This window comes from Canis lupus, chromosome 27 (assembly GCF_048164855.1).
Source record: "Canis lupus baileyi chromosome 27, mCanLup2.hap1, whole genome shotgun sequence".
Lineage (NCBI taxonomy): Eukaryota > Metazoa > Chordata > Mammalia > Carnivora > Canidae > Canis > Canis lupus.
In genome coordinates, this window is record NC_132864.1 from 23,335,625 (window position 1) to 23,355,496 (window position 19,872).

Below are 19,872 nucleotides of genomic sequence, written 5' to 3' on the forward strand. Positions count from 1 at the left end.
TGGGTCTCAGGTGGCTGGGACTGTGTATGACATACTTTGAAGGCACTCTCACTAAAGTGTTTTTAGAAAACTGGCATGGCTTTAGTTTATGCTTCTTAGCAGGTAAAACTTAAATAACACGTAACAAACTCTTCATTTTAGAGTAAGTGTAGACTTTCAGAGCTTCCAGGCAGATAGTACAGAGAAATCCAGTTTATCCCAGACCCAGTTCTCCCTATTATTAACACGAGTATGGGACATTTGTCACGATCAACAAACCAACACTGTCACACAATCAGTCAGTCCATACTTTATTATTCAGATTTCCTCTGTTTTCCCCTAATGTCCTTTTTTCTGGTCCAGGATCCCATCCAGTTGTGGACATACTACATTTCATAGTCATGTTGCCTTTGGTTTCTCTGGCTTGTGACAGTTCCTCAGATTCCTTCCTTGGTTTTGATAGCCTTGACAGTATAATTTTTTTTTTAAGCTGAAATGTTTTAGTTTTCTGGGCCAAGTCACAGTGTCTGGTACTCCAGATCTTGGTCCGGCCTGCTGCCAGGCGAGATGGCCAACCGAGTCAGTGTGAGTGGGCACCCAAACCTCTGCTGCTGAGGATGTTGGAACCTGATGTCCAGCAGGCTTCTAGGGGCTTCTAGGGTTGGCTTTTGGTGAGTCTAATCCCACCTCTCCCCAGAGCACTGACGCTGGCTTCTGCCTGTTGGCACTCAGATGATGAAGGCACTGCTTCTGCATTATCCCTGACTCATCCTTCCTGCCTCCCCTTCCATAAAAAATGTCTTTCCATTTATCTGTTCTAGTCTCTTGATTGCTTGCTCAGAGATCATCGAATGGTTTCCATTAAAGTGGAACCACCTGACAAGGGCTGAGTGGGTCTCTCCTCTCCTGGTTAACCCTTGTATTTTAACTATGATTTATAGGTCCAAAAAGTTTAAAATAGTTCTGCATGTACTCAGGAGATGTGGCTTGGTTCTATTGTGCAGCCCTGGAAAGATATTTGGCCTCTCAAAGCCTTAGCTCTTCATCTGTAAAATAAGATAGCAAACGTGTTAAGTCTAAACAAATGCTAATACTTTCCTGGAGCCTTGTGTTGAGAAGGATTATGAGCTTGTATCTTGGGGCAGTAGAAAACTGTGCAGGAGTTAATTAGCAATGTCTGCCTGGGACACAGGTTAAGACAGTGGTGGTATTTGTGCTGTGTGTCATCACTGGATTAGAGGATTTCTAAGTTCTAGCCATAAGCTTCTTTGGCTCAACACCCTAAAAATGAGAAAGAATCAGGCGCATGGTCAGATGAACTGAAGTGGGGAGGTGGGAGTGACCAGCATCCTCCTCATGGCTCTCTGTGCCTACAGAGTTCACCCACGCAGGGCAAGGTGGGCTGATTGAAGAGCCCACAGGTGATGAGCTGCCAACCAAGAAGGGGCGGAGGAATCGTTTCAAGTGGGGCCCAGCCTCCCAGCAGATCCTGTTCCAGGCCTATGAGAGGCAGAAGAACCCCAGCAAGGAGGAGCGAGAGGCATTGGTGGAGGAGTGCAATAGGTAGAACGGTTGGTGGGTTAGCAGGGCTGGTTTGGTCTGGGCTGGGGCAAGGCTGGGGGAAGGTGGCTCAGAGTTCTGAGGGAGGCTTTGCAGTCCTTGAGAGCTCCTGCTGTTGGCCCAGGGGCACTCAAATCCTGCTCAGTGTCTGGAACCTAGTCCCATTCCTAGTATCCACTCCTCACCTGCCCAAGCAATCCTTGAGTGGCTGCTCATCTCTGTTCCCCCTCATTACTACCCTTTGGCTATTTTGCTCACTCTATGAATGGAGAGACTCAGATGAATGGAGAGGCTCAGACACTTGTTCAAGGTCACCCAGCATAACTGGGATTGGAACCCAGATCTTCTGGCTTTAAACCCTAAGGTAGAAGCCTACTTCTCAGAATTCTCTCCCCTACCTCCAGCCCCAGGAGAGGGTTCCTCTGAGCCTGGCCTGGAGGCTCATGAGTGGCCATTTCTGCAGGGCGGAATGCATCCAGAGGGGGGTGTCACCATCGCAGGCACAGGGGCTGGGCTCCAACCTTGTCACAGAGGTGCGTGTCTACAACTGGTTTGCCAATCGCCGCAAGGAAGAAGCCTTTCGTCATAAGCTGGCCATGGACACATACAGCGGGCCACCACCTGGGCCAGGCCCGGGCCCCACACTGCCTGCCCACAGCTCTCCGGGCTTGCCCCCACCTGCCCTCTCCCCTAGTAAGGTCCACGGTGAGTGCTGTGGTGGGGGGAGGGTTGAAATAGTGGGTAGAAGAGACATGAGGGTAGGCTGGGGAGCTGGGGAGCATCACGCCAGCGGCAGTAACCACCCAAACCTCTTAGCATTACAGCTTGGTTCCTTATCACTCCCCTCCACTCGTTACACTCCTCTGTCCAGTCCTTTCATCTCCACCCCAGCAACCACTCCGTGACCTTCCATCCAATCCAGCCTAACTTGACTCAGGTCACATCCACTCAAGTCACTCATTTAAGAGCAACTCAATTCAATTCCTTTCAGTTCAATTCAATTCAATTAGATTCAATTCCATTCTGTTTACCTCATTACAATCCAATAGAGTTGCTTTATTTTTTTTATTTATTTTTATTTTTTTTAGAGTTGCTTTAAATTCCACTCAGTTCAACTAAACATAACCCAAGGAAATTACTTTCATTTTGTATGACTCAGTTCAATCCAATCCAATCCAATCCAATCCAATCCAATCCAATTCCAATCCAATCCAATCCATTTCGATTCGATCTGATCTGATCCGATTCGATTCAATTCAATTCAATCCAATTCAATTCAATCCGATTCAATCCGATTCGATTTGGTTCCATTCAGTTCAACTCCATCATGCTCAATCTAGTTCAATTAATTTCGGTTTCAATTCGACTAGATTTCATTTTGTTTGACTAATTCCCATTGTTTCTATTCAACTCTGTTCTCTGCAGTTTCATTTCAACAACTTCAGTTCACTTTGACCCAGATGTCTTTCATTGCACACCTATCGTCTACCACATATAGCACTGGCCAGTGGGGGCCATGGAGCTAACAAAATGCAGGTCTTGCCTTCAAGGCGTCAGAAGCAGCCAGCGCAGGACCAGGCAGGAGGATGCTCAAGTGGTTTGCTGGCTGCATGTGGAAAGCTGGGGCAAGTGGTCTAAGCAAACTGATGCGGTCTGGAGTGATGGGAGCCACAGAGGGCAGAGAAGTGGGGGGGTTGCTGAGGTCGGACGCTGCTCTCATTCCAGGTGTGCGCTATGGACAGCAAGCAACTAGCGAGGGGGCGGAAGTGCCTTCGAGCAGCGGTGGTCCCTTGGTGACGGTGTCTGCGCCCCTGCACCAAGTGTCCCCCACAGGCCTGGAGCCCAGTCACAGTCTGCTGAGCACCGAAGCCAAGCTGGTGAGTGTCCCCACACCCCGCAGGTGGGGAAGACCCTTCCAACCTGACCTTCCACCTTCCCTTGGCTGGGAGATCCTGGAGTGGTCCCCAGGGAGACAGTGTGGGACCCTCACCCACACTCAGCTTGGTTTCCCCTCCAAGGTCTCAGCAACTGGGGGCCCCTTGCCCCCTGTCAGCACCCTGACAGCACTGCACAGCTTGGAGCAGACCTCCCCAGGCCTCAACCAACAGCCCCAGAATCTCATCATGGCCTCACTTCCCGGGGTCATGGCCATTGGGCCTGGTGAGCCTGCCTCCCTGGGCCCCACGTTCACCAACACGGGTGCCTCCACCCTGGTCATTGGTAAGTTGGTGGGCATGGGGGGACACCTGGGTGGGAGGGCTCATGAGGCTTCCACAGAATCCAGAAGCTGGAGGAGCCACTGGGACTCATTTATTCACTCATTTATTCATATACTTATTGAGTGCTTGCACTGTGCCAGGCACTATGCTACATCAGCGATACACAAGTGAACCAAACACACCAAAATCTCAATGACTCAAGTGGGGAGGTAGACAGAAAACATAATACAGACATTAGATAATATCTTGGAAAGCAAAATGTCTATGGGAAAACTAAGTGGGGAAAGAGGGAGTCAAAATTTTGTAGATTATACAGTTTTTTTTTACTTTTTTAAGCCCAAGAAGACTTTATTTGGGGGTACCATTATGCAGAGGCTGAATATATAAGACAGGGAGCTGCTGGGAGAGGAGCCCAGAGTTAAGCCGCAGGGCCTTTGCACTGCTGTGGAACCCCAGGGCCATGGGATCCTAGTTTGACAGCCCCTGCCCATATGATGTGTTAGAGGCTCAGAGTGGTGGAGTGACTTGCCAAGACCATGTAAGTTAGTGACAGGTCCTAGTGTGAAGGGGTCTCCTGGTTCCCTGTTCCCTTCCCAACAGGAGGCCTGGCTGACTCCTGTTCCTCCTTCTCCAGGCCTGGCCTCCACTCAGGCCCAGAGCGTGCCAGTCATCAACAGCATGGGCAGCAGCCTGACCACCCTGCAGCCAGTCCAGTTCTCCCAGCCACTGCACCCTTCCTACCAGCAGCCACTCATGTCTCCCATGCAGAGCCATGTGGCCCAGAGCCCCTTCATGGCCACCATGGCCCAGATTCAGAGCCCCCATGGTGAGTACTCCTAGCCTCATGCTGGGGGAGTGGGTGGGAGGGGCTGGGGGGAGGGGAGGTTGGGGGGAGATAGGGAAGCTTAGCAGCTCTCGTGGTGTGTGTGTGTGTGAGTGTGTGCATGCGTGCAGGGCACACACGTGAGCGCCTCTGTGCTGAGGGGGTCTGCAGGGGCTCAGATTCGTACCTGTGGGCGAGAACATGTTCCAGCATGTGAATGTGTGTGGTCGTGCACGCACACGAGTTTCCGTGAGTGGAGGTGCAAGTGGATGTTGATCGGTGTTTGCAGGTGCACAAGCCACGTGTGGGAGGACAGGTCATAGTCCTTTCTCTGAAACGCATGGGGCCACGTGTCTCAGAAGTCCCACTTCTCAGAATTTAGAAAGGTGGTAGGGTGCATCCACCATATATTCTATCACACTCCGCACAGGGTTGGGGCAGCATCTTGTCATCAAAGCCCTGGGATTTCTGTGGCCGAAGGTAGAATGCCATGAGGTGGGTTAATAAAGACTTTGCGTAACTTCACATCAGGGTCGGGTCAGAGTTTGCCACCAAATGAGCTCTAGTGCTACTGAGTTTATGAAAATCTGTTGGTTTTCAGACCTTTCTGGAACTTGGCATTTAGAGTAAGGGACTGTGGACCTGTCTGTGTGGGTTTGGTTGAGTGCCTGTACTTCCGTGTGTATGGTTTTATCAGAGTCACTGTGAGAATATGTGGTTTATGTGCTTTTCTCCTGGCGCCTGAGTGCATTTTGGAGGGTCTGGGCTGTAGGTGAAACTTTGGGTTACATTTTGGAGAGGTGTCCTGGGGGTGGAGCTACGCTGTCCTCTGCTCTGTGCACCCACTAATGGGGGTTGCCAGCCTTTCCCTCCATGGCCTGTACTTAGTACAATAGCACTGTGCCTCCCAGCGCCGGTCATACCTGTGGTCCCCAGGTGTTGGGTGTGGGTTCCTGGGCCTCCACCAAGCCAGCCTGAGCAGGGTCTTGTAGTTGGGGAGAGGATCTAACCCCTCTATCTGGAGCTCCCAGTTTTGGAAATCTGTCCTGAGTCCCTAACCACTGCTCCACTGCCCCACTTCCCCCAGAGCACCCAGCTTTGAGGCCTTCTTGGGAGGGGTCCAGCCTGGCCCAGGATGCCATGTCTTTATATCCCTCTCTCTCCTCCCTCGTGGCCAGCCCTCTACAGCCACAAGCCCGAGGTGGCCCAGTACACCCACACGGGCCTGCTTCCGCAGACCATGCTCATCACCGACACTACCAACCTGAGCGCCCTGGCCAGCCTCACGCCCACCAAGCAGGTAAGGCCCAGGCCGCCCCCCCCTTGATCAGGCCCCTCTGCAAAGTGCTCCCATGGGGAACTCAGGAGGCTGCTCTGTCCCCCCAGGTCTTCACCTCAGATGCTGAGGCCTCCAGTGAGTCCGGGCTTCATACGCCGGCGTCTCAGACCACCACCATCCACATCCCCAGCCAGGATCCTGTTGGCATCCAGCACCTGCAGCCTGCCCACCGGCTCAGCGCCAGCCCCACCGGTGAGCAGCCTTTCCCTGCTCCCTCAGCTGGGGAGGAAGGTGTGTGCCACAAGCGGGAGGGCACCCTGTGCTCCCCTGAAGTCAGCCAAGAGGGGTACGAAACCACAGGAAAATGGGCCTATCTTACAGGAATGTCTCGTTGACTCTGTTGAGGAAAAAGATTAATTGAAAGAGGCAGAGGGTACTGATGAGGAGTACGCGGGGCTGCCCATGGGGCCAGAAGCGGCGCACAGGCGTGTTGGTGTGGCTCAGGGCTTAGCCCTGTTTGAGTATGTTGCCCACATTTAAAAGTTAGCTTTCACAAAGAAATCATGGTTTCTGGCTTTTCTTGGAAAATTGGAGACTCATGTTCCCATGTAGTGACAACAGAGTGTGGGCTCTCCAGGTCACCACATCCCACTTGACCCATTCGGTTCAAGTCCCTGGTGCCCTGCATCTGCAGTGATGAAGAGCAGGCCCCTGGAAGTCAGGCTGCTGGGCTCTGAGGCCGCAGGCGATCACTTGCTAAGTGCGTGACTTTAGGCCACTACCCTGCTCTCCATTCCCCTCCCGGAGCCTCAGCTTCCTTTCTCTAGTGCTAGTGGCTGCAGTGACAAGTTACTGAGGGATCCATGGGCCAGCCTCCATGCTTCATCCATGGGGCATGTGTCATCGTCCCCATTTTACAAATGAGAATTTGCACACTCAGGAGGTGAGGGACTTGACCTTGCCTCTGACAGTGACCAGGTGGCAGGGCCAGGACTTGAACCCAGGTCCAAACTCAGAGCCCATTCTTTTAGCCACTGGAGTCAGCCAGGGTTCTGTTTGAGACACAAGCCAACAGGAATACAGTGTTGACCCCTGAATAACACGGGTTTTGAACAGCCTGGGTCCACTTGTATGCTGATTTTTTTTGGTAGAGCACAGGACTGTTAAAAGTACTTTCTTTTCCTTAGGATGTTCTTTTTTTTTCTTAAAGATTTTATTTATTTATTCATGAGAGACACACAGAGAGGCAGAGACAAAGGCAGAGGTAAAAGCAGGCTCCCTTTGGGGAGCCTGATGTGGGACTCGATCCCAGGACCCTGGGATCACGACCTGAGCCAAAGGCAGATGCTCAACCACTGAGCCACCCAGGCGCCTCTCCTTAGGATGTTCTTAGTAACATTTCTCTAGCTTACTTTGTTGTAAGAATACCACGTATAATACCTAGAACACGCAAAATATGTGCTGACTGTATATGTTACTGGTACGGCTTCTGGCTAATAGTAGGCTATTAGTAGTTAAGTTTTTGGGGAGTCAAAAGTAATATGCAGATTTTTGACTGTGCAGGGGGTCAGTGCCCCCAACCCCCACACTGTTAAAGGGCCAACACAAGTATATGTAAGAAACTGGCTCAGGTGCCTGTGGGATGGCAAGTCTGAAAGCTGTAGGGCAGACCAGCAGGCTGGCAACAGAGGTAGGATTCCTTTTTCTCTAGGGAACCACAGCTTTTGTTCCTAAAGCCTTCAAATGATTAGATGAGACTCCCTCACGTCTTCAAGAGAAATCTCTCACTGTTTCCAGCCAACTGATTATAGGTGTTAACCACATCTACAAAATACCTCCACTGTGACACTTAAATGTTTGGTTCAATGCCTGTACTATAGCCTAGCAACGCTGACGCATAAAACTAACCACACCATCTCACCAGGGCTTCTCAAATGTTTCCACTAAAATGTTCTGAGGAGGCCACTCACTGTGCGGCCCCCGAGCCTGGCTGGGGGCGTTGATGAGACCCAAGCATAGAGGTTTGGTTTTGGAGTTCTGGTTATCTGCTGCAGTTCAGGGGATGGCAAGGCCTCGTGTCCTCGGTGCCAAGAACCCCTTGGGATGGGTGGGCGAGGTGGGGTCAGGAAGGGCTTGGCCGGCAGCCAGCTGTCTCACTCGCCCCTGCAGTGTCCTCCAGCAGCCTGGTGTTGTACCAGAGCTCCGACTCCAACAACGGCCACAGCCACCTGTTGCCATCCAACCACAGCGTCATCGAGACCTTCATTTCCACGCAGATGGCTTCATCCTCCCAGTAACCATGGCAACGCCTCCCAGGGGCTGGGCCCTGCCTGGAGCCTGCCTGGCCTACTTGGGGGGTGACTGGGACATCTGAGCCTGTGACACTTTCACTGCCACCGGAGTGCAGCCTGAAAACTGTGCCTTGGTTCCCAGCCTGCTCTGTCAGCGTCAGAAAGAGTTCCAAGGCTCCCCGACCTCAGGAGGGCTGCTTCAGTGCCCAAGAGGGGACTGTGGAGAGCTGGGAAGCAGAGCAAGACACAGGAGGGATTGTTCCTGGTGCTCAGGGTCAATCTTGTCATTTGGAACACAAGGGCCGGCCTTTGGATTTGGGGACCCTGGTGCCCCTGGTGCCCCCAGCCCATGCCTGTGGAGAGCCCCAGAACCCCCAAGGGCACTCTGGCAGTTGCACTTCTCAAGACATGAGGCTGTGGAGCTGTGACTCACTGAGCTCCAAGAGGCCCAGGATCAACACAGCCCCATCCTGTCACCTGTGTCCTGATCAGGTCCCTCCACCCTGCTCCCCTTCTAGCTATAGTCCCACATGCCTGTTTGTACCTACCCTGCCCCTAATCGCATGAGCATTCCCCAAGTGGTTCCTCTGTGCTGGGGCCTGGGGCTTGGATGCAACCCCCTGGGAGAGCTCCAGCTAGCAGCAAAAAGCATGCAGGGCTCTCCAGCTTTTCTCGTGCTGAGCCATCCCTCTCTGCAGCCTCTTGGCCGTCCATTCTCCTGGGTATCACACCTTCTAATGCCAGTCTGGCATCTTGCCTCTGCGGGAAAGACTCCCTCTGGGCTAGGAAATCATCTCTGCCCCATGGGAGCCTTGCGACTGCGCCTGGTGCTGTCAGGATTCTGAGCAACAGCTCCTCTGGCCTGTGGGGCCCTGCAGCCCCTCCCTGGTTTGGGGAAGAAGCTGCTGAGCTTGGAAGGCACCAAGGCCTGAGCAGGTGGCAGATCCGAGGGGCCCAGAGAAGGGAAAGGAACCAGTGGAGAGAAGCCACTTGCATGGACAGGATTGTCACCGGGCTGGCTGAGGGATGGGGAGAGGTCCAGCCACACCCAGGCCCCTGAGGTCCCGAGTGCCACCAAGAGAGACAAGCCAGCGTGTAAACCTGGGGCTCCGTGGCCTCCACTTCCTGGGGCTCCTGCAGATAACCTGGCTTGCAGACTGCTCCCATCCTGGGACTGAGGAAGGGGCCAGGGAAGAACCAGCGCCCCCTGCAGCTTGCAGCCAGCTAAGGGCAAACCTGTACATTTATTTAACTTTTAGTAAAGGAAAGGAGGAACGGAAGAGTGGAAATGAATAGTGGAAACTTCTTGCTTGTCCACACAGCGCCCAGGTGGGGCTGGGCAGGCAGAGGGAGGCGGGGGGTGGGGGGGTGGGGGAGGGTGAGGACTGGGGCCTGAGGAGAGATGGCTCAGCGCACAGACTCTCAGGTCCCACCTCTGTCTTTGTTACTCGGCTGAACTCCGGAGGCAAGGCCACGAAGCCAGAATTTCCCCTTAACTCTGAGCTGCTCTTCTTTCCTGCAGAACACTCCTGGTGTGTAAAACCCCATCCACAAGTGCTGCGATACTTTCCAGTCTTGAGGCTGGGGTGCGGGAACACCCACTGGGCTGCAGGCAGCAGGACACCACCTATGTAATGTTTACTTAAAATGTCTCATCAAGGTTCAGCATTGATATGGAGGCAGCACCCCAATCACTTTAAGTTTGGGGTCTCTCGACAATTTATTTTCAATAATCTGGCTGGCTCAGAGACATGATTGTACATGATACATTCACAAATGGAAAAGACTTCTGGAAATCTGGAGTGGGGGACGAATCTCTCCTTTTTCAGACAATGTTACATCAAATCTGTGTGGCCTGGAGGGAGAAGTACAAAACTCTTTCTGGGCCGACCCCTTTCCTCCATCTCTTAAGGTGGTCTCCCCCACCAGGCTGAGGAGGTGGGAGGGAAGGCAAAGCTCTCTCTTCACATGCTCTCCTCAGACAGGACCGGGAAGATGGAAGCTTCACCACTTGATCATCAACAGTCTTGAAAAACTGGAAGGCCATGGAGTGTTCTGGAACCACAGGTCTGCCCCAGCCCCAGTGGGAGCCAGATGGGCAGGCCTTGATTAGACTTCTCACCCTACAGCCCTCTTTGTCCCAACTCTTGGGCAAGCCCCAGTCACAGGCAGAGTATGGTCTTGCCATCCAAGTTCTCGGACTTGGAGAGGGAGGTGGGGCTTGGAAGTGCCTTTGTCCTCGGGCTAGTAGAGCCCTGTGCCCATGGGCAGGGGTCAGTGTGCAGGAGCAGCCATTGCACTCTTTGTTGATGAGAATGGGGAAGCCTCATTGGCCTTCTTGGCTTTTTTCTTCCTTCTTTTCTTTTTGGTCCCAAATGATGCCTGGTCTCCACTGAGCTTGGGGGACTGCTGTTCCTGCTTCCCACCTGTAGTCCCATACGTGGTGGTGGTGGCAGCGACCAGGTCGGCACTGGCCTCCTTCTTGGCCTTCTTTTTCAACTTCTTTTTCTTCTTCTTTGCCTCTCCTCCCACTTTGATGGGACTGTGGATGGCAGATTCCTGGAGGATGTCGGAGGCCGACACAGCTGCCTCCCGGCATCGCTGCCACTCCTCCTCACTGTCCTCGCTGCTGCAAGGGAGGGCATGGAGTGGGCACAGGGTCCCAGAGCTGCCTCTCACTGCCCTCAGTATCAGCCACCCGGAAGAGGACCCAGGGGGAGGGGGCTAGAGAGCTCTGGCTTGGGAGTAAGGCCAGTCTGGGCGCCAACCTTGGCTTCTCTGCTTCCCAGCTGTGTGACCTCATTAAGTGATGTCTCCTCTCTGACCCTCAGTGTCATCTACAAAATGAGGATCTTAGCAGAGCCCTGGTCTCATGGGGATGCCCCAGGAGTGAGGTGTCTGGCATAAGATGGTGCTCAAAAAGCAGTAAAAATCTAAAGCCAACACGCAGCAGAACCTCTTCCCCCTCCAACCAAGGGCACTACTTCTCGAGCTACCTGACAGGGCTCCTTCTTGGTCTGGATCTTGTCAGATTCTGCTCGGCTATTCCAGGGGACTGACAAATACAGACAACGGGCAAAAAGGAGTGGACAGGAGACAAGAGAGTGAGACCTCACCTGGAGCTGGAAGGTAATCGCTTTCGACCAGGCTGGGGAGCCTCTTTCTTCTCAGAGCCTCCAGGGATGGATGTGAAAAAGAGACGGAAACCTAAAATCCAAAGGGGCCAAGTAAGCCCTGCCAGGGACTGGCCCCTTCTCCCAGATGCCAGGGCTGCCCTGCCCCTGCCCTCAAGGAACTCCACACCCGGAGGCAAAGACCCAGGAATCATTGTTGGCTGACTACAAAAAGGTGCCCTGTACATTGAGAGGCACACATGGTGCCTGCTGGAGCCAGGGACGGGGTACTGAGGGGAGGCCAGCTGCCCCATCAGGTCAGCAAGCCCTAAGAGGAAGCGGAAGCCAGCAGGTGAACCTTCTGCCTCAGGCCGCTTCCACAGTGGCAAGGGAACTGGGCAGGGGACAGAGACTCAGCCGGAGTGGCTGAGGGTGGGAGCGGCTATGGGTGGTGGTGGTATGACACTCCCACTCCGGCTTCGACACACAAAGGTACTCCAGGGAAGTGGAGTAAGGCCAGTCTGGTGCCAACCTCGGCTTCTCTGGGGAAGGGAAGTGACTTCATTTCTCAGAGCCTCAGCTTCCCCCACGGCTCCCCTTGTAAACGAGGGCATCATCATCACACCTGCCTCAGAGAGGGCTGTGTGGATCAAAGAGCATACCCAAACCATTTGCCTGCCCCAGACACACAGCAGGTGGGTAAAGAAACAACAGCTGGCATTAGTAGTATGACTGCTCACCATCATCCTCTGTGGAGACTTTCTGTACCTCAGCCTTTCTCAGCTCCTTCACTACTTTTGAGATGGTAATTGAGCTATGGAAGAAAGAAATGTTTTTCTTTTTTAAAATTTTTATTTATTTATTCATGAGAGACACACAGAGAGAGGCAGAGACACAGGCAGAGGGAGAAGCAGGCTCCATGCAGGGAGTCTGATGCGGGACTCAAACCCGGGAATCCGGGATCATGCCCTGAGCCAAAGGCAGGCAGGCGCCCAACTGCTGAGCCATCCAGGCGTCCCAAGAAATGGTTTTTAGGATGAGATTTGGGGTAACAAGAAAAAAAAAATTAAAACAATATTTTTTAAAAGTGGCAGGAACAGGGGCATGTGATGTGAAATACTACAGCAGGAAGCACACTGGCCTGATTAAGGATGGTAACGCTAATAGCCATAACATACTGAACAGCCCTTGGCAGCTCAAATTGCAGTGCTTCAGTTCTTGGAACCTCACTTTATTCCAGACAGTGTTGAAGAAGTTTTAAAGATACCCACAGTACAATAAAATGAATGTAATCTAAAACAGAGCAAACAGTAGATGGGCCAGGAGGGAAGGAAATTGCTGGAGAGAGGGCTGCATGTTTTGCTTTGAGCTTCCTGGCAGCAAGTATGAAAAGGGAAATAAGACCAATCTGGAGAACTGGTTTGGAGGTCAGCTTCTAGAGCAGGGCAGACCTGTTTTTCTGTTTGCTTCTTCTCTTAATTTTTAAGTATTTTTTAAAAATGTGAGGTAATTAGGGATTGACACTCAAGAAATAGTAATTTTGGCACCTCTAGCCCTCCTGTGGTAGGAATGAGCTCCTGCTTCTTGGGTTCCTCTCACTTTCAAGGCAGCAGGATCATATAGTGGCTAAGAGTGTGGCCTCTAAGGCCAAGCACACCTGGGTTTGAGTCCCAGCCCTGCTCCTCACACCCTGTGGCTTCAAGCAAATGCTCCATCTCCCAGGCAGCGTTTCCTCATCTACAGAACGAGGACAACTACAGGACCTATATCACGGGCTGATTATGAATGCCATCAGGTGACATCCAGCACATGCTTATCACAGTGCCTGCCTTACAGCCTAAGCTCCCAGCCAGTGTGAGCCATCCCTGTTCATCTTAAATAGAGGCAGGAGGAGAGAAGGTACATTGTTGGTTACCTGTCCAGCAGAGCTCCTAGCTTCTTGGCTACGTGGGCTCGGAATTCGGGGGTGGTCTGAAGCTCATTGCCGTCCTGTTCGTGTTCATCCACTTTACGCCTACAACGCACATGAAAGGACCTCACTTCCTGCCAGCTCAGCAGCTGCTCCCCATGCCCACCCCCATAAGGGCAGGGACTACATGGGTCTCCTTGACCCTGATATCCCAAGGCTCTAACCTTGCGTGTCTGGCTAATGGCAGGGGATGGCTATTTGTTGAAAGGACAGATTAAACTTGAACCCAAAGTGCACAGTACCTGAGGCTTGGCTGGCTGGCTGGCCGCTGATTATTTGCAGCATCTGTAGAAATAAGAAAAATTGAGGCATTTATAGGGGAAATGACAGCAACGGTTGGATGTGATTTACATGTAGAACACACTGAATGATCCCAACAACCCTGTTAAAGGAGTCATTATCCATTCTGCAGAAGAGGAAGTCGAGGAAGGAGATGTAAACTAACTTGGCCAGAGTCATGCAGCTACTCAGTGTGACAGAGCTGGGGCAAGATCCAGGTCATCTGGCTCCAGAGCCCCCTCTGAACCTCCATGCTGGATAAGAAAGTCTAAGTGTACTTGATTTCGGCACTTATTGTGTACATAGTTTGCCTGGCTGTGTGCTAAGTGCTGTGGAGAGAGAAGGCGGCTCATTTACGCAGGTTACGGTTTTCAAGCCGACACTGGGGATGCCTGGCCTGGTGGTCGTTCGCTCAACCAAATACTGAAGCTCTATTATTATTCTGGCGGTGTGCCAGTTGCTGATCAATTTAGACATAGATCCCAGCTGTCATGGTGCTTACATTCTAGTTGGTGGATATGGAAGACAAAACCCACACAATTAGAATATAAAATTAGATCATGATAAATATAGGGGGAGCAAACAAAGCAGGGGCTTTGAGGAAGTGGGGGAGGATCTAAGTGGAGGAAAATTTTATAAAGGTGGGCAGAGAGGACTTCACTGATAGGTGACATGTGAACAGAGATTTCAGAGAGGCAAGGGAGTGAGCCAAGTGGCTCCCTGGGGAAGAGTCTTCCAGGTAGAGGGAAGAGCACCTGCAAAGGCCTTGAGGCAGTTTACAACTAGCAAGGAGATTGCTGTGGTTGTGGCCCAGTGAGTTGGGGAGAAGCAGAAATGGGGGCCTTATGGGGGCCAGATCATGAAAGGCCTGATGAGCCAACATGAGGACTTGGGCCTTGAGGGAGGGAGAAGCCACTGGAGGACTCTGCAGAGGAGGGACATAAATGGACTTGGGATTTGACACCCAACTGTAAAACCCTGGCTGCAGTGTAGACACAAGACCACACTGGGGTGAGGGCAGGAGGGGGCCACAGTAATTGTGGAGATGAGAAGTGGCGGACCCTGGATCCATGTATTTTGAAGGAGTCAACAGGATTCTGCTGATGGACGAGACAGATGGTGTGAGAGATGAAGGAGAGATGGTTCTCAGGTTTTTGACTCGAGTAATGGGACAAAATACGCTCGTGTGTTTAAGGAGCCAATTGGACAAAATGATCACTTGGGAACTCTGGGCCCCAAGCAGGGCCACATGGCCTTGAACAACTCCAGGGCACGCAGTTCACATTGTAGTCTGTGTCAAGCGTGCTTTGGAGGACAACACAGAATGCAGGGTGCCCGATGCTCCTGGGTTTGGGGAATATGGGAACCTGGGATGGACCCAGTCCTTCTTTCTGAGCACATAATCCCAAGGAGGAGGAGTATTTCCTCTTTCATGACTACAGAGCAAGGGCGGTGACATAATGTCACGGAATAGCAACAGTATTAGACCCTAAACCCCGGAAGACAGGGTTAAGTTCCAGTTCTTCCACTGTGACTCTGGGCAAGTCACCAGATCTCCCCGGGCCTTTGTTTTTTGTCATCTACAAAATGGGGATAAGACCACTAACTTCCCAGAGTTAGTGTGAGGACATAGTGAAGTTTTGCAATATTTTAGACACTTTGTTGGCATGCCTGTTTCCTCTCTGGATTGTAAGGGGCTGGAACACATGGTCTGCCTCTTGTTATCTTTACACCTCCAGCTCCTGACATAGTGCCTTGGTGTGGAAGAAATGTTGCATGAAGTAATCAAAGTGTATGTTGCTCTACAATGTAAGTGATTGGAGGTACAGATGATTACAGAGCTGTATGAAGGGTTACAGTAATAATAGAGTCACCAAGGGGCACCTGGGTGGCGCAGTCTGTTAAACTCTTGATTTCAGCTCAGGTCACAATCTCAGGGTTGTGAGATGGAGCCCTGTATCAGGCTCTGCGCTGGGTGTAGAGCTGACTTAAGATTCTCTCTCCCTCTCCCTCTGCCCACCCGCCCCACGTGAGCATGCTCTTTCTCAAAAAAAAAAAAAAAAAAAAAAAAGATCTTAATAATATAGTGATCTACATTTCCACATGTTCGTGGACCAAAGGGTAGGAGTTTTGCCCACAATAGGCCTTTGTCTGTGGCAGGGAGTGGCAATATAGTAGTTAATAGCACGGGCTCTGAGTCGACCTGGATTTATGCCTGGCTCCACTACCTACAAGCTGGACCTTTCTGAGCATCCACTTTCTCATCTGTAAAATGGGGCTAATAATTGCTGGAAAAGTTAAACAACAAATACAAAGTGTTTAGAACAGGACACACAGTGGCACCTGGGTGGCTCAGTCGGTTAAGTGTTTGACTCCTGATTTCAGCTCAGGTCATGATCTCAGGGTCATGAGATTGAGCCCTGCGTCAGGCTCTGTGCTCAGTGTGGAATCTGCCTGAGTTTCTTTCTCTCTCTCTGCCTCCACCCCTAAGTAAACAAAATCTAAGGAAAAAAAAAAAAAAAAGAAAGAACAGGCACACAGTGAACACTCAACTCATAGTGGCTATTATCATTAGAATGGCCCAGGAATGTTTGTCAAGTGTTCAGTATTTTTTCCTGGCACACAGTAAGTGCTCAATTAATAGTAGGGTTTATCAGCAGCAGCTACATCTACTTTGATCAGCAGAAGGTTTACAATTTCACAAAAACAATGAGTTGTAAAGCTGATATCTTGGATGCCACTTCTCACATGTGCATCTCATTTTTTTTTTCTTGTTAAAGATTTTATTTATTTATTCATGAGAGACACACACACACAAAGGGAGAGACACAGGCAGAGCGAGAAGCAGGCTCCACGCTCGGAGCCCAATGTGGGACTCGATCCCGGGACTCCAGGATCACACCCTGGGCTGAAGGCAGGTGCTAAACCACTGAGCCACCCAGGTGTCCCTCATCTCTTCATTTGTTGGTCAAAGTTGTTCATGTTTGAAACTCCCAACAATCCCAGGACTTAGGCATTTTACACATGAGGAAATTGTGGCTCTAAGAAATTATTTTACTTGCCTGGGACTATCCTTCAGCGCTGGCACTTGATATCAAGTCCTCCCTCTACTGCTACAGAGAAGTCCATTCTGTCAAGACAGAAGCAACTGGACTGGAAGTCTGGTTGTGGAGTCTCATTCCCTCATTCATCAGAGAAGTGCCTTTCTGGCAAGTTCATTCAAGAACTATTTTCCTGAGCACCGTGCTAGGCCCCGGGGATACCACGGTGAAGGGACAGGCCAGAACCCAGCCTTCATTAAAGTCACATCACATATCCTCTCACTAAAATATCTGTGGAGTAAGTCAGGCCAGGGTTGACTCCTACCGGCTAGGGATGCAGGGATGAAAAGAAAAAAGACAAGAGGCAACCATAGGGGAAGAGGAAACACTATCTATGAAGGGAATCACAAGAGGTATGATGGTAGCACTATGAAGACATGTAACCAGCTTTTCTGAAACGGTGGTATCTCAGCTGTGTCAAAGGGTAAGCATGAATTAAGCAGGAGAGAGCAAGTAGTCCACATAGAGAGACCAATCACATAACTATTGCCATTTATTGGGCCTTTAATACGTGCCAAACATTGTAGATGTACCATCTCAGTTATTTCTCAATCTTGGGGAGGGGAGGGAGGCTGCCATCACCCTACTGTACGAGTACCTTGCCCAAATTCTCATTGCTAGCGAGTGATGGAGCTGGAAAGGCAGACCTGTATATAGAAGTTCAAGAGAGAAGTGCTGAGTTATGGTGTCCAGAGATGAGAGGATGTAATTTGGTTTGGAGTCTACCTATGGGAAATGCAACATAGCAAGACAGCAGAGCAGGAAGGGAGAGGCAGGCAGGCAGGGAATGGATTCCCAAAGGGCTTGTAAATCTTTTCAAACAAAAGCAGGGATTCTTTGCCTTGCTATGCCTGCTCTGGCAATCTGGTAAAGCCTAGCTCCTTCCTCAGAATAATGTTTTATTTTTATTTTTATTTTTTTTAGAATAATGTTTTAAATGCATAAAACACAACACATACGATTACAAAGAAAACCAATGATACAGAAATCCAGTTATCAGCAATAGTGAAAAATAAATAAATAAATTTGGCACATTACTTAGTAAAGGACAGGGAAGGCTAGGTAGAAAGAGACAGGTAGGGAGGGGGCTATGTAAGCAGGCTCATAGAAATTCCAGATGTGGAGAAATGTTATAGACAAGATATTAACCAGAGAGCAGAGAACAAAACAAATCCACCTTGTTTGTTTTAAATATAGACGAGATATTTTCATGTTTACAAATCCACCTTGTTTAAATGTTATAGACAAGATATTTACCCAGTTCCTTGGTCAGTTTTCTATAAAAGACTGAGCATACAAGCCCTTAGAGGGAACACATTCACAACCCCTCTCACTCTAGAGAGATTTTCTCTGTTCTCATTTTCCCTTAATAAACTTTCTCTTCAGGGATCCCCGGATGGCTCAGCGGTTTGGCTCCTGCCTTCGACCCAGGGCGTGATCCCGGGGTCCTGGGATCGAGTCCCCGGCAGGCTCCCTGCATGGACCCTGCTTCTCCCTCTGCCTGTGTCTCTGCCTCTCTCTGTCTTTCATGAATAAATAAATAAAATCTTAAGCAAACAAAAAAACAACCCTTCACTTCATTTCACCGTTTTGTCTGCAAGATTTCATTCTTGGACTCTGTGAGACAAGAACCCTGCAACGTGACTCTATGGGCTTCTATATTAATACATTTTTAATACGTTAAGCAAGATCTACTGATAAGCCTAAAAATGACTGCAATTTTATAACAGGGATGAGTGTAAATTATATTCCCCCAACATTTTACTGTGAATAAATGATAGTTTAATACATATGCAAAGACGGTAATGGGATATGAAAATCTGTGACTTTGTTAGGATAAAGTAACAGGTATTGCTCGAAGTACTGTAGTTTTTTGCTCACATGTAGGACAGGAAGCGCTGCTAAATTTCAAATGCAGGTTAGTGAAGGTCAAGGTGAAATACTTTTCCGATTCCAAATTCACAGATCCTGTGGACTCTACCCCGTGCTGAAGGGTTTTGGACTGACTCCTAGGGTACGAGAGCGTCCCGGTGGGACGCAGGAGGGCTCCGCTCGCTCGTTCGCAGCCCCAAGGTGTGAAAACGTGCTGGAGGCCGGGATCCAGGAAGGGGGGTGTCGCAGTCATCTCAGGGAGGCGGCAGGCTGCCGGAGTGTGGCGGTGACGGTGGGCCGAAGGAAACAGAGTCCTGCGACATGCGGGGCCTCAGTTTCCCTGACTGGGACAATGAGACAACCCTCCCTGTTCCCCCTGCCCGCTCTTTGATCCTGAGTCCCACCCCGTCCCTGGAGCTTTCTCAGCGAGAGAAGTCGAGCCCGCGTCACGCCCTCCTCACCATCCATCCTCTCAGACCCCAGGGGAAGACCCTACGCCTTTCGGCCAGACGCCCTGAACACAGCCTCCTACCGGCTCTTGGCTTCTCTGGCCCTCTCGGGCACTGCTCCAAGCCCCAGGCCGGCATCGCTGCCTCGCGGCACCGTGCCAACTCCTCCGCATCGCTGCCGCTGCTGCTGCTGCTGCTGCTTTCCAAATCGCTCAGGGCGCCATTGGGCGCCGCCATCTTGAGCCACCGCAGAGGATTGTGGGGAGCGCTTCTGCTAGCGAACTTTCTTCACAGCCGCACTGAGGGCGGAGAAGCGCAGGGTATTGTGGGGATTGTAGTTCTCAGACTGCGGCCTTCCTCGGCCACGAACTACCTACCCCCTGAGGGTTTCCTCCAACTAGAAGGGCCCAGAAGTGAACTTTTCCATGCTTTTCTTGATGAGGAAAATGAAACCTACAGAGGAGAAGGAATTGCCTACGGTCATTCAGGGAGTTAATGACAAAACGAACATTGGTTCCCAGGCTTTGATCCAATGTAGTTTCAGGTCAGTGTTATGTTTGTTCCACTAATCCCCAGATTCATCTAGGCAAGAGAAACACCGTAGGGAACTTGTTAGAAGTTATTGTGTCTAACAAAAATTAACCAAATGAGAGTCAGCATGCAACTCTTGATCTTGGGGTTGTAAGTTCAAGCCCCAAGCTGGGTGTAGAGATTACTTAAAAAAAAAAAAAAAAAAAATCTTAAAAAACCCTCTTTGGCCTTGGGCTTTTCCATTATGAAAGAGAAGAAGGTGACTTATACTTAAAATTAAAAAAATATTTTTTGAGAAGATTTATTTGAGAGAGAGAGCACCAGCAGGCAGAGGGAGAGGGAGAAGCAGGCTTTCCACTGAGCAGGGAGCAAGACTCAGGACTCAGGGTGGATCCTAGGACCCTGAG

At 50.7% G+C, this 19,872-nt stretch overlaps 2 protein-coding genes across 5 annotated transcripts in view; one reads left to right on the forward strand and one right to left on the reverse strand.

The window, feature by feature from the left end:
• HNF1A (HNF1 homeobox A) overlaps nucleotides 1-9,440 on the forward strand; it is a 20,603-nt gene extending 11,163 nt beyond the window's left edge. For both annotated transcript variants that reach the window (XM_072802832.1, XM_072802833.1), the window contains exons 3-10: nucleotides 1,356-1,542; nucleotides 2,003-2,244; nucleotides 3,265-3,416; nucleotides 3,558-3,759; nucleotides 4,393-4,584; nucleotides 5,760-5,881; nucleotides 5,968-6,112; nucleotides 8,030-9,440. In XM_072802832.1, the coding sequence (XP_072658933.1) occupies nucleotides 1,356-1,542; nucleotides 2,003-2,244; nucleotides 3,265-3,416; nucleotides 3,558-3,759; nucleotides 4,393-4,584; nucleotides 5,760-5,881; nucleotides 5,968-6,112; nucleotides 8,030-8,157 (1,370 nt within the window). In that variant the 3' untranslated portion in view covers nucleotides 8,158-9,440. The remainder of the gene's footprint in view (nucleotides 1-1,355; nucleotides 1,543-2,002; nucleotides 2,245-3,264; nucleotides 3,417-3,557; nucleotides 3,760-4,392; nucleotides 4,585-5,759; nucleotides 5,882-5,967; nucleotides 6,113-8,029) is intronic.
• Nucleotides 9,441-9,846: 406 nt separating this feature from the next.
• On the reverse strand, nucleotides 9,847-19,206 carry C27H12orf43 (chromosome 27 C12orf43 homolog). Of its 3 annotated transcripts, XM_072802837.1 has the most exons (7): nucleotides 19,018-19,153; nucleotides 18,495-18,799; nucleotides 13,476-13,518; nucleotides 13,180-13,278; nucleotides 12,005-12,078; nucleotides 11,268-11,358; nucleotides 9,847-10,780 (listed from the first exon to the last, which is right to left on the reverse strand). In XM_072802837.1, the coding sequence occupies exons 2-7, from the start codon at nucleotides 18,736-18,738 to the stop codon at nucleotides 10,426-10,428; spliced, it is 906 nt and encodes a 301-aa protein (XP_072658938.1). In that variant the 5' UTR covers nucleotides 18,739-18,799; nucleotides 19,018-19,153; the 3' UTR covers nucleotides 9,847-10,425. The 3 variants fall into 3 exon arrangements, with proteins under 3 accessions (XP_072658938.1, XP_072658940.1, XP_072658939.1); XM_072802839.1 differs by lacking the exon at nucleotides 18,495-18,799 and having other exon boundaries at nucleotides 9,847-10,777; nucleotides 19,018-19,206; XM_072802838.1 differs by lacking the exon at nucleotides 18,495-18,799 and having other exon boundaries at nucleotides 19,018-19,206.
• Between the last annotated feature and the right edge of the window lie 666 nt (nucleotides 19,207-19,872).

Coding starts and splice junctions, on each gene's coding strand:
- C27H12orf43 (XM_072802837.1), bottom strand. CDS start 18,738: ATGACTGCGACACCCCCCTTCCTGGATCCCGGCCTCCAGCACGTTTTC. Junction 12,079..13,179: donor CTAGGAGCTCTGCTGGACAG/GTAACCAACAAT, acceptor TTTCTTCCATAG/CTCAATTACCATCTCAAAAG. Junction 10,781..11,267: donor CGATTACCTTCCAGCTCCAG/GTGAGGTCTCAC, acceptor CCTCCCTTGCAG/CAGCGAGGACAGTGAGGAGG.